The sequence below is a fragment of the Adiantum capillus-veneris genome, chromosome 13 (genome assembly GCF_014529385.1).
Source record: "Adiantum capillus-veneris isolate H3 chromosome 13, ASM1452938v2, whole genome shotgun sequence".
NCBI classification, from domain to species: domain Eukaryota; kingdom Viridiplantae; phylum Streptophyta; class Polypodiopsida; order Polypodiales; family Pteridaceae; genus Adiantum; species Adiantum capillus-veneris.
In genome coordinates this window covers 119,909,797-119,923,387 of record NC_140943.1, presented here as the reverse complement: position 1 = coordinate 119,923,387, position 13,591 = coordinate 119,909,797, and the positions used below count along the sequence as shown (strand labels likewise).

The 13,591-nt window shown below is 41.5% G+C and overlaps 1 protein-coding gene across 2 annotated transcripts; it reads right to left on the bottom strand.

The window, feature by feature from the left end:
• Positions 1–390: 390 nt before the first annotated feature.
• On the bottom strand, positions 391–3,968 carry LOC147444758 (uncharacterized). 2 transcript variants are annotated; one of them, XM_086527292.1, is made up of 4 exons: positions 3,832–3,968; positions 2,461–2,493; positions 1,144–1,194; positions 391–1,063 (listed from the first exon to the last, which is right to left on the bottom strand). In XM_086527292.1, the coding sequence occupies exons 1-4, from the start codon at positions 3,966–3,968 to the stop codon at positions 940–942; spliced, it is 345 nt and encodes a 114-aa protein (XP_086383418.1). In that variant the 3' UTR covers positions 391–939. The 2 variants fall into 2 exon arrangements, 1 of the variants encoding a protein (XP_086383418.1); XR_015190066.1 differs by lacking the exon at positions 3,832–3,968 and having other exon boundaries at positions 391–869; positions 944–1,194; positions 2,461–2,638.
• Positions 3,969–13,591: the final 9,623 nt, after the last annotated feature.

Below are 13,591 nucleotides of genomic sequence, written 5' to 3'. Positions count from 1 at the left end.
CTCACCTGAAAGAAGTTGTCAATGTTGTTAGCTAGCATAAGCAATCCAGCTTTTGAACTTGCCACAAATTGTGGGGGCCAGCCACATTCAATGCCAGCTTCAAAAGCCCTTAAAGCACGTCTATTTGGGCCTTGCACTTCCGACAAGGACATCATTCTAACCGTAACACCTCTCCTGCTGATTAGGACAGCTTGACATTTTCTGCAGGCAAGCATACTCATTGTGGGCAAAGTAAGTTGGCTCATACCCAATAGCACCAGATCATCATCAATACTAAGTGGCAGTCCTCTAGAAAGAGGCTTAAAATCTAGCAAGCTGACATCATTCAGAATAGGTTTCGAGAGTAAAATCACATCACGTTCAGACCATAGAGAGCACAGAGACATTCCAGAGCACACAATCCGAGACTGACATTTATAAACATAAATTAACATTACACTCATTTGTAGATAAAGTCATTAAATATAACTACAATGTCACCTGCTTTATCACATACTGCCATTGAGAGTCTCCAATAAGATAAGGAACACAAACCTGAGTCAAGGCTATCTGCGTTTGGGGCTGATTCTGGGGCAAGGATAGAAACCCCTGTCACTCTTAACATGGATGGCACTTTGCGGAAGCATTTGGTTATCCAATCGTGTATCCGTTAATAAATGGAGCTGGGAACAATCAAGCTTGCCAAGTGGTAGATCCTAATAGCTGAGCAAATAATCAGTAATTCGGACACCCCAGAAAATTATGAGCTTCTCCCATAGCTCCCAATAGCTGGCATGAATGAAGTGTCATGTTGAAAGACCAGGCTGGCATAACACAGTAACCTCTCGTGCTTTCCACTATCTAGTCCCACATTAATCAACTGCTGTTACCTGTTACCATATACACCCTGATCATATCGAAAGATCAAGCTTGAGATCGAGAGGAGTTGTACCACGGAGCCTACCTGAATTGTACTGTAATCACCCGCTGGACGAATGGCCCACCAAAACAAGTAAACTGCCACTGAAAGACTTGAGAGATCACAATTCGCACTTGTAGATGTTGGCCCTCAAGTCGAACGCCCCTGGCGGTACTTTACAAAACTCCCTCAATCCATTAATGAGAAAACCACTTTATCCAGTAGTCGAAATGGACCTTTCTGACCTGTGGAGACTTCTCAAGGAGAAGCAAAATTTCCAGTCATATGCGCAGACCCTGCACATGTAATTTTTACCTTGTCAGCCACCTCCATTGCAAAATGTACTGCCACAAAGCTCATTGCACAAGGTTCAACAACTTTCTGCAGTCAATACAGCCTCCATATTTTAAAGACCCATCATATTACTTGACACCAATTCCCCCTTAAAGAACTGTCTTTCCATCTTTGAGAGAATGTCCTTTGTCACTTCACTTTCTAGTAGGCATATACTACCAAAAGTCCGTGTGAACAACTGATTCTTTCAATGCACTCAAACTTCAAATGCAAGCTCCCCATTCTTATTTTCCACTTTGCATAAACTTGTGATACATATTGACACCTCCCTTATGACATTCCACAAATTTTTTTGAAAAATCCCTCTCAGGCATTGACATAATGTAGTCCAGCTTGAAATTTCAACACAGAAAACGTTTTGACTTAATCCATGCATGCATTAAGTAGCGAGGTCTGATGTGTGTGTCTAGAGTGTAGAGCATAAACGACGAATACTTGAAAAGATCCTCAGTTGAAAAGCTAAGGTAATTGAGAATATAATCGAGCTTTTGAGTGACTTCATCAGGTCTAAGCTGCAAGATAGGAGGTTGCAATTTGATAAGGTGGCCAGCATGTTTGAGCGACAGGCCAAGGCTCATGAGAGTGTAGCGACAGGCCAAGGCTCATGAGAGTGTACGCAATCGCGTCTATGTCTTCCTTGCGTTTGTGCAAGGCACAAAATAAGGCCCTGGCTAACAATCTAATATTCCTCTTGAACCCATATTTCAGGAGGAAGTCAAGCTTGTTGGAAAATTCCTGCTGAGGTAACCATATATGGGTAGACCTTGAATCAAAAACTGCCCCCTGGCTTGAACACTCCAACCCTTCGCACAATCTTGTACTATTTTTCAAAAGAATGTACTTCTTGAGAGCCCCCTTTCCATAATTCATGCTGCACGGATCCTAAACCTGGTCTTGCAGGCTTTAAACCTTGATCTATGATCCTCAAATCTAATTTTTGTGTAGATTAAGCCGAAACCCCAAGCCCAAGAGCGACGGCCATGACAGAATGCATTCTGCGAGAAGACTCTTGCCAAGTGCCGCTTCTAGGTGGGCAATGGAAACCTTGAGGTCTGTATCTGGATTCAGAATCAAAGCCTGTGGAAAGGCAGATATGATCTTGCGGAAACCATCTGTATCGATGCCCCAGCCCTTGAAGAAAGCAGTTTGTGTCGATAAACGGGGAGAGCTGCATAGAGAGCTCTGCTGAGTTGCAGCTAGACCCATACCTGCAAGGGCAGAAGACACCGTAGACGCCAATGCTTCATACTGCTCGATATGCCCTCAACATCGATTCTGCTGGCCACAGTTTGTTAACTCATGTTCCTGTTTGTAACACCTTGAGTTCAAAACTAATCTGTGTGTGGATGGACAGCGTCATCGACAAAAGTGAATCATCAGTGCTAGGTCGGGGGTTCAAACCCACTCCAAGATTGCATGGGAGAGTTTTAACCGTCCACCCAACCCCTGACTCCCATATTCTCTCTCCTTCGCTATGTAGATGGTGGGAACGGGCCTTAGTCAGGCGCTTGCACATAGTCGGATCTGGTATTTATCAGTTGTAATTCCCGCCGCAACAATAACAATGTACAATTAGTCAGAGCCCAATCCAGGTACTTATAAATAGGACCCGCTACTTCATTTTGAGGATTTTTCACTCCGTAGGCTAGTAGTGAGTCTTTGTAATCATTGAGCTATTGCTCTTACTATCATTTAACTATTGTAATTAGTAGTACTTGGTGCTAGTTGTACTTCCCTTTAGCATCTGAATATACCAACTCCAATTCTGGTGTCCAGTATTTGACTTTGTACTTTCATTTCAGTCCATATCTGATTTTCGTACTTGTCTGAAGTATGAATCTGGTTCTCCCTCTAATTTGACATCTAATTCTATCTAACGTGGAATAGTTGTCAAAAGTGACCATGTCATTCCATTTTGGCGATCACGGTGGTGAGCTCAAGCTCTTGGCAGGAACCTATCTCCCAATTGAAATTTGGAGTTATTTGAACATTTGCAATGTCGCCTAGACGTGCAGCAAGAGACAAGAGACCTACAACAGTCTTTGTTGAGGATCCTGTCAGCTCCCTGGCACTCTCTCATTGTATGGTAATCTCTTGAGGTCCAAATGGAAAGTACAAAATACGTCCCCATACAAAAAAGGCAATGTAAAAGTGGGGACAAAGGAAGAGAAGGGCTTCTTTGTTGTCTTCATTGATAGCCAATGCTATCTCGCCCTCATTTGACTCAGCAACGTCGGGCTCTTCATCTTCTGGTTCTTGGACCCGTTCCACATTCAGATGTGTGCCATAAGTGTGTTGGGTGGTTACTCACTTCCGTTATCTTCACTTCACTAATTGGCGAGATTGTCAAAATGTTGTCCATTTTCCTATTGGAAATTGACATTGGCACAAGGGTCTTGTCGTACATAAACAACAAGAGCCTTACAGAATTGATATCCCGAGGTATCACTCACTCTATGAGCATGGGCAAGTGCGTAGCTATCTTGAACAAGCTAAAGTAGAAATTTTTCGGTTGCCTTCCATTGCGCTTCTAGCCCACCTAAAATTGAGGTAAGCAACCCATTACGCTTCTGGCCCACCTAAAATTGAGGTTGGCTTGTTCGCAAATCTCACACACAACTCTCTTAAAAGACAGCTTAGGGCTAGGTCGCCTGCAAGTTGCTTTTCGACGTTCCTTCGTTATCAACTGACTACCCACAGGTGAAGGCCGCATCATGATTACAGTCAAAAGACCAGTCAAAGGCAGAAAAAAGCATTGCAAAAATATTTTTCGCTCAAAAAGCTCGACAAATGTTGTAATAATGCATAAAATAACATAGGAGTTTTTGACTTTTCATGGGTTGCTGCTCATTAAGTATGATTTGATGGGAGGCTGCCGATAAAAGCAAACGGGTAAAGACTTGGAGGGTAGAGACCATACAACCTAGCCCTTAGGGATAGCAAGTGAAATGTGCCTCTAGAGTTTGTGGACTTCATATAGAACGTTGCCGCTCTGCTCATACCTTTGACTTCGCATAGTTGCGCATAAATTAGGCAGGGTTTCTCTTGCAACATGTGAAGAAAATGGTTGCCCGCATTGCAGGTATACTTTCCTCGTTGTCTGCTTCGTGCGAGCCATGAAAAGCCCAAATTTTACAGAGAAAAAAAACAATGGAATGGAAAGGAGAAAATTGAATAATAAGAGAGCAGAAGCACGAAAGGTGGCTCTGAGAGGGGAGGACAAAGGTCTTACCAACAATGTCTTCTACAAGAAAAAGAGACATTATATATGTACGTAGACATTATGAATTGTGGTGTGGTATTTTCAAATTGCATTTATTAGCCTCGTTGATTGTGGGAGATGATTTGCCTTGGAAAGTGTGCACCACCCACATGGAGGACACGTGGCATCATTGTGCACATCGACTTGGGGGAGTGGCATGGTCGTCGCAGTACAGTGCGATCTGGAGTGGCCTCAACCAAGAGCACCACTTACTTTGGATTGTGACATGACATTGAAATTGTACTGGCACAACATGAGGTAGTCTACATACCTTCCCCATTGTGTTGCGGCGTTACATTTTTTTATCACACGACAACGCGAGGGGAGGGTGCTCTATCGATCGTAGGCATACTGTCTTATCAGGTTGTAGCGCGACATTTCTTTGTCTTGACATGGAAGACACATTCTGTATTGGTTACAGACGTATTTCTCTGAGAGGGGAGGACAGAGGTCTTACCAAACAATGGCTTCTACAAAAAAAGAGACGTTATATATGCACATAGACATTATGAATTGTGGGATTTTCAAAAGGTGGCGATTGCCTTTATTAGCCTCGTTGATTGTGGGAGATGATTTGCCTTGGGAAGTGTGCACCACCCACATGGAGGACAAGTGACATCATCATGCACGTTGACTTGGGGGAGTGACATGGTTGTCACGGCATAGTGGGATATGGAGGGGCCTCGACCAAGAGCACCACTTACTTTGCATTGTGGCGCAAGATTGAAATTACGTGGCACAACGCGAGGTGGTGAGGGAATTTAGTATGCATACCTCCCCCGTTGTGTTGTGGCATGACAATTTTTTTATCACGCGACATCGCGAGGAGGAGGGTGTTCTATCGTAGGCATACTATCTTATCGTGTTGTATGGCAACATTTCTTTGTTGTGACATGGAAGAAACATTCTGTATTGGTTACAAACATATTTCGTTGTGGTGTGACAATCACAATGCGAGGGTAGTGAGTTGATTTTTTATGCAAACCTCCCTCTCACATTTGACGCGATATTTTTTTCTTGCGCACGGAGGGTACTCTATTGCAGGAATACTTCTTAATCGGGTTGTCGCACCACAAGGTGACACGAAGGACACTTTTTGTATTGGCTACAGGTGTATTGCACTGTGACACGACAAAGAAAATTGTCGCACCACAATGCGAGAGTAGTGAGTTGATTTTATACACATACCTCCCTCTGACGTAGTGTCGCAAAAAAAAAAAATTCACATTGTTGGAGGGTACTCTATCGCAGGCATACCAAGTAATCGCGTTGTTGTCAGGCCTAGGGTAAGACTGGGCACGCAAAGGGCTAGTACGGACATGCAATCAAGGGATGCTATGTTTGAACGGCTACGAGACTATATATATAGCGAGGTTGGATGGAGAGTTGCATGGTCCAGTTCCCCGGGTCTTATATTGGTATCAGAGTTCAGGAAAGGGGGAAAAGAAGGGCAACAAGGCGTGGAGGTCTTGGCATGATGCATGCATGGTTCCTCTCTCTCTCTCTCTCTCTCTCTCTCTCTCTCTCTCTCTCTCTCTCTCTCTCTCTCTATTGAAGCAGACCGTGGGCAAGGTCCCTTATGGTGATATGGTGTTCTCAAGGAGCCTGTGAGAAACAAACCTTGTACGCAGGAAGGCAGAGCGGCGAGCAACACAAATTCGGGCAAAGGCAGGCTCAGGAGGATAGCGCTAGGATGAGAAACAAGTCCCTATTCTGCACCATGCCGGTTGAAGCACCTCGTTTAGATTTCCCTGCATCCCGCTGCTTTGTGCAGTCTGCTGAGGTCGCCATTGTTGTTTTCTTTTTATTATTCGCCCTTTTGTTTTTGGGGTTCACAAGCGGGCACCCCAAATTGGGCACCCTACCCACATAAGGGCCTCAGCCCACGGCAGAGATCCGCAGGTTGACAAATTGCAAGTGAGCATCGATGCAAAGCCCTTGGGGTTTTGCAACCTTGACAAAAACAAAATTTGAAAGTTTTGAGTCGAGAAAAATAGAAAGGTTGAAGCCTTTGGGATTGTGTGGCTCACAAGCACAGGTTCGACAAACTCAAGGCCTATGAAGGGCATGCTAGGCGCATTACGTCAAGGATCACGGTATAGCATACAAGGCATGCAGCAAGCTGTTACAAGTTTGTTTTGGAAAGCCATGCAAGGCATTGACTTACTTAGAAATCTTGACAAAGGACCATTCTAGCACAGATACCTCGACAACAAGCCTTGTCAAGGCCGTCTTGGCATGGTCTCAAAATCAGCAAAGACTCTTGAACCTTCAAAAATTTCATGCAATGTTTCTCTCTCACAAAACATCATTTCTTGTGGAAAACTGCTTGGTGTAGCCATACAAGCCATCGTAACCATCTCCCACATAGTTCACCAAAGAGGTTATATCCTTGAAATGTGGAGTGGAGTTTGTGATGGGATGCTTAGAATACATGGTCTCAATTGGGTATGATAGAAGAAGACAAGTACTCTTGAAAGCATTCAGTGCCAAAGAAGGGGAAGCACGAAAAGGAATCCAAGGTATCTTGATAACCTTTCAAATTATGAGCATGGTAGAAGCAACACCTCTATTATTGGAGTTCAAGGACCATCCTCTTCCACAAATTTGAACAAGGGTTTCCAACCTCAAATTTTTAGCGTGTAGTGTATTCTCTCTTAACAAAAAGAAGGAACAAGAAAGAGATGTTGGGGTTGTGGGTTTTTTTGCACCTTGCACTCATAGAAAAAATCCCAAGTCTAGAAGTCATGTGGAACATGTGTGTATCTTTATGAAGGCAAGAGGTGTGAGTAAGCAAGAAGCTTGTGTGTATGAGAAGCATGTGTAGAAGGCAAGATCCATGTGACAAGCTTGTATAAAAGTAGCTCTTTGTATTCCCTTTTTGGTAAAAATAATCGACCGATTTTGCATCTACTCTATTGTGCAATTATCTCTCTCTCAAGCTCTACACTAACCTATCCAAGCATGTTATTGTCATGAATGGCACACTGAACTACCCTCCTTAACATTACAATTGGTATTAGAGATGTCGTGTCTACACACATATTAAAGCGTAGTCCATCTCAAGAGCTTTCCATAGAGCCTATGCATGCTTTATTGGCCTGCGATGGTGACACTCTTTACATGGGCTGATTTTCAACATCCAACCCGACACCGAGCGTTCCCACGGTCTAGCGTTTTCCCGCGGACCATCGTGCTTGCCACACGCACATGTGAGGTGTCTCTACCATAGAGGAGTGACACCCGACACTAGCATCGAGCGCACCGATCGAGCTCTACAGCACACTACGATACCTTTTGAGACTATTATTAGGGATTGTGTAACTAGAATGAAACAATACATTGCAAGATGCACATAACTAGAAATACATGCAAAAGAAAGATTAGTATCATTGTTTCTAGAGGGATTGCTAAACAAAGAACTTCATGTACATTGTATAGCAAGAAACATATGACCCTAGAAGAGTGTGTGTTAGTGCCAGATGCTATTGACTTAGGAGACAATTGTGATATTTCAATGAAGAAGATGTCTCTAAGGACAATCAAAGTGAGAAAACAGCATCTACCAAACCAGCACAAGTGGGAATGGTTGCTGCAGCATCGCTTACAGCCATAGAATACATGCTCAAAAGAATGAATGAAATGATGAATAACATGCAAAAAGCACATATGAGGGGACCAGGGCAAGGCATACCTCAACATGGACAACCAATTAGGCCGCAGAAATGGTGTGCAATCAAGGGTAAATGGACCAACCATGAGACCAATGAGTGCTATTACCGACCAAAGTATGATGGGAATGTTTGCCTATGAGGCCACAGGGACAACCCATGTACAGATATCATCCTAATATGGCCCCAGCTCAAAGACCACCAATGTGTATGGAAAGACCTCAACCTGTGTTGGGTCAACAACCTCCATATCCTGGACTAGTAATGCAGTGCCTGCAAAGTACATGCATTCAGAGGGAGTCATAGATGAACAAGCGCTAGTGCCTGTTACACCCTATGCTGAGCCTAGTCCATCTACATTAATGGTAGAAGGAGATTGGTATAATTCACATCCACCACCAATGGAAGAACCTATGACTTATACTACACCAGAACTTGCACCGATGTACTATGTAGCTAATCAAGGTGTTAGACCTCCGATGGTAAGACCCATGATTAAGCCAAAACTGGAAACTGTCATAACTGTGGTGCAGATGATCATTGAAAAAATGAATGTCGAGAGCTTGCCCAGAGCCTGACAAGAATCTTAAGCTAGTTGAAGCTTTTTGTATGCAATGCTACAAAAAGGGAGGACACTTCCTTGAAGATTGCCCAAAAAATCCTTTAAACAAAGGTAAAGCAATAGTGAACGTAGTCCAAGTGATACCTAGTAGCTCATGGGAGAGTGAACCTATTGTTCCAATCAAGGTAACCACCAGAGCCAAGGCTAAGAAAAAGAAACATACCTCCTATGATGAGTCAGAGAATACTAAAATTTTCTCTCAAAAGACCAAGAGTAGCAGAAGCAAAAGGTATGAGATGAGAAAACGGAAACAAAGGGCTGAAATTGAGGAGAAAGCAAAGAAACTATTCCAGGAAAAAGTGAAAGAAACTGGAAGTGAAATCAAGGAAACCACCGTGAAATCTGGAGGATCAATTTTGGTAGACTAAATTTTTGAGCCAATCAAAGCAGCCTTGGAAGCTTACCAAGCGGGACTTAAAGTAGGCCAAAACATGGAAAAGAAATGAAAAAACTATCCTTCTTTAGATACAGAAGCAGCTAAGTTGGAAGCTTATCAAAATTTGGTGAGAATTACTCAGGAGATGCTGGAAAAACAAAAACCCAAGCTCGAGAGTATGGCAAAAACGTGAGGAGAATGTGGTAAGAACCAGTAAAGAGAAATCCAAAGTGGTGGTAGAACCCCACCTTGAAACTAAAGAGCCAGAACTCATAGTGCCAGACAGTAAAGATGCCTTAGATGGAATTCCGTTTGTAGAAGAAGACTGGCCACGACACTTATGGGAAAAATTTAGAGAGATTAATGATGGGAGCCTAACTTTGAAGTCATCTCCTCTAGAGGAAGTTTGGTTAGACAATCTACCTCCTGATATGGACGTAGATGTACAATCCTTGTATGGGGATTGCGCCTCTGAAGCTTCATGAATGTTTAAACCAATGACTTTGAAAACACTACCCTCTTACTTAGGAAATAACGAAGACAAATCCATATTGTGTAAAACCGCTCAGATAAAAAGAGCGGAACAGATCCTAGAGGTAGACAACATCCATTCAATCATGTCTACACCCATTCAATGCACTCTTACTTTAAAAGAACTGTTAAAATTTAGACCATACTTATGGAATGATCTACTGAAAACTCTAGAGAAGGTGGGGATAACAAGGCTAATCGTGAAATTTTTTGAATAGTGTATATACTAGCAAAAAATAATCAAAAAATGGTGTTTTTGGTTATTTTCATCATTTTTCTTGATATTGGGACTTAAAAATGGAGAAATCCACCAAAAAACAATAAAGTCGTGTTTTTCAATGGATTTTCATAGTTATTGATTTTTCACTTTGCTTTTTTTGCGCATTTTGTTATTTTGTTTGATTTTTTCAATAAACAGGTCAAAATTAATAATAAATAGCAAATGAGCTCAGATGAAGAAACTGAAGATACGATGATGATCAGAAGGACAAGGTGGACAGGCACAAAAAATTTCAATCGAATCGATCGATGGAAGTGGGAAGCCTAAATTAGGTTTCCAAGGCCTACTTCCGCAAATTCTTGCAGAATGAGCTAATGGAACCCGATTGAAGAAATTTTTGAGTCTAACATAGATTTCACGGCCTAATAGGACTAACACGGTAATCTGAGGAAAAATAGTTTGGGAAGTCCGAGTATAGATATCCAAGGTAGCCCAAAATCACCTCATTTCCACTAGTCACTCTTGGAGAAGAGAGCTCTCGACCTTCTTTGCATGCGATTTTCGGAGTCCACAGTCGCTCTTTTACAGTGCCGTCTCACAAGATACATGAGGGATAAGCTCTAAGCTTATCATTGATCAATTCTAAAAGGCCGGGCAACAAGTCTAGGCTCAAGAAAAAACCCTAGAAACCCAGCAGTGCACGAATTCCTATGACCCAAAATTGACCATAGCGGCTTGTCAGCTCAACCAAATTTAGTGAGACTTGAACTGTAGCATGCCCCTATATAATAGAACACTTCTATTTCACCAGATGACCATTCGGCAAGGGTCGAGAGGGGTCCCAATTAGAAAATCTAGGTTTTTGCCAGATACCAGAATTGGATTCTGATTCCACAAACAGCTTATAAACTGGGTATATACACAATGTACATGGATGGTTTCATGAAAATAGTCAAGGAAAACTCTCGAACAACAAAAAATAGCTCGAAGGCAACAAAGCGTCAAATTTGACATATGAAGTCAAACTGACTCCAAATGGGCCAAAACTGGATTGGTAGCATTCGGACTATGTAACAGACAAGTCCATAGCTTCAAAAGCGACTAACCAACTCCACATGCCATCTAGTCACAAAAATCGATAATTTCAGAGTTGACAAGAGCATGAAATGATGCCGATACGACAAAATTTTACCAAATTCAATTTAGGACTTGTTTTAGATGTATTGAATATGTCTTGGTCATCAAATTGTCAAGTCTTGCAAAAAAATTGACTGTTGTAAATAATCACGCTTATTTACTTGTGTGCTTTTTTTGGCTTGAAAATGATCTCTTCACTTCACCTATCCCTTGTACACATCTATTACATGCCACATTTCAAGTATGAGTTTAAATGATCAAGAAAACCTTGGAAATTGTCAAAAAACGCAGCAAAGTCTTTCCAATCCAAATTTTGAGTTATTTGTCACATATTTTGATCCAAATTACCCTATATCTCATACACAGAGTCTACATCATGCCTAGAACCAAGTTGCAACAAAAATTGTACATTTTGATGAAAAAGTTAATAATCACGATTATTTACTTTCTTGCCAAAATGGGTGAAATCTACAACTTTGACTTATGGGACCAAAGAAAATGACGTCCCAAGTCCACTGACCAAGTTTGAGCAAATTTGGATCTCAAAAACTCAAAATCTCAGTATATCTACTGTTTCAGAGGACTGAAAGCCTAAATCTTGCACCATTTTCACTGAATGCACTCAGTTGAGCCCACACTTCACTCAGAGCACCTAAATGCCATATATTTCAAGCCTATGATGTCAAAAATGCAAAAAATTGGCAAAAATCCCCAGGTGTAAGTAATCGCGATTATTTACTTTTGTTGTAATTTTTGCCTGAACTGTATCATTTTGATCTGTACATGTTTTTATGCATCTATGCATACTCCAAAATTGATTTGAAGCAAAACGGACATCATTTGTCAGCAATTTAGACTTAGGGCATTTCAGAGCGGAATTCGCAGAATTTTCTAACTTTGACACTGTATTCCCTTAACAAGAGCAATGCAAGCAACCGAGAAGCCAAAGAAAAGGGTGTCCCAAAAAGAAAAGCTGCAAGAGTTGCCACCCTACCAACTAGACCCAAGTTCAGTGAAGACGGCAAAAGCAACGTACTTGTCAAAAGAACAGTTGGAAGAAAACAACACCACGATTTTCACTGGCAGGTTCAAGAGCGAAGAAGGACATCAAGTAGGACTGCAAATGCTACCAAAGGAGATATATGGTGTAGCTGCAAAGCTAGGACCAAAGAAGCCAACAGAAGGCTAGGCTTAAGGGACTTCTACGACCATGAACCATGTGGTGTGGATTTCCAGAAAACATATGAACTACTGTCCACAATCAAAGAAGATGAGTCCCTGATGAGTCAGCCCAAATCACCGACCAACAAGGGCAAGTAGTAATCAACAAGGCCACTTTTTCCGACCTCATCCAAAGGCAAGTGGAAGAACCAGCTCGCCTATACCATCAACACTTCCATTTCTTATCAAAGAGACTCCAAGCCCTATTCTTGCCCATAGACAATAAGGATACTGCGAGGAGAGATGTACCTGTAGTAAGGAGAACCTAAAATTTATAGTGAGAATGAATTTTCAAGAGTGAGAGAGATAGCTTTGGTTAGAGAGGGAGATGAGATTAGAGATATATGTTGGGTTAGAGGTGAAAAAGAAAACAACAAGAAACTAATAAAATATCAAAGTAAAACACATCTTACTTGACAAACCCTTTGGGAGTTATTCAGAATTTTTGATGGAGAGAGAAGAAGAGGAAAGACTTCAAGCCTTGATTCATGCACCAAGTTAAAGTCCTTCTTTGATTAGAGCTTATCTTCCAAGGATAGCTTACAAGAATGGCTAGTCTTTCCCTAGGAGTAAGTGTAGGCTTAGGCTTATGTTTATGGTTAAGTAATTAGGCATTACTACTCTCACTCCCTCATGAATTCCTCTCATCAATGGTTTGAATGATTTTCAAGCCATTGATGAGAACCCCCAAGGGTTTACACAAGAAGAGAAGAGCCAGCGTGAACAAAAACTGGAAAAGTTTGAAATGAGCTGTTCCTGCATGATGTGGGCAGACTGGGGTCCAGTATTTTGATTATATCTCCTCAACCGTGGCTACAAATAAAAAAGTAAAAATATGCGCAGCAAATTCAGCTCAAAGCTACGACTCCCATTTTATATACTTTTTTCAATTCCGATTGGAACCTTGTGTAAAAAAATCACCAAAATAGGATACAACTTTGGTAGCAAAAGTCTTCTTGTGGTCCCCTTAGTGTAGACTTTCATTTGATTTTAATGGCCACCTCATGCAATATAAAAGCATAACATTTCTTCTTGATAAATTTTTTGTAGTCATGCTTGCAATAATGCATTAAAATAGGTGTATCTTTGAAAATCATGCCACCTAATGTCCCACTAGGATTTGATTCCTTCCTAGTAGCTATTTAGGAAGAAATATAAAAAATATAAAAAATACATAGAATATATATATATTGGAAGTTACCTAGATATAAGATCTAGCTAGGGTGTGAGATAATAATGAGATAGTAGAAAGAAAGAATCAATGCTTTTTGCCCCGAGTTAAAGAGGTAGAGCTATTGA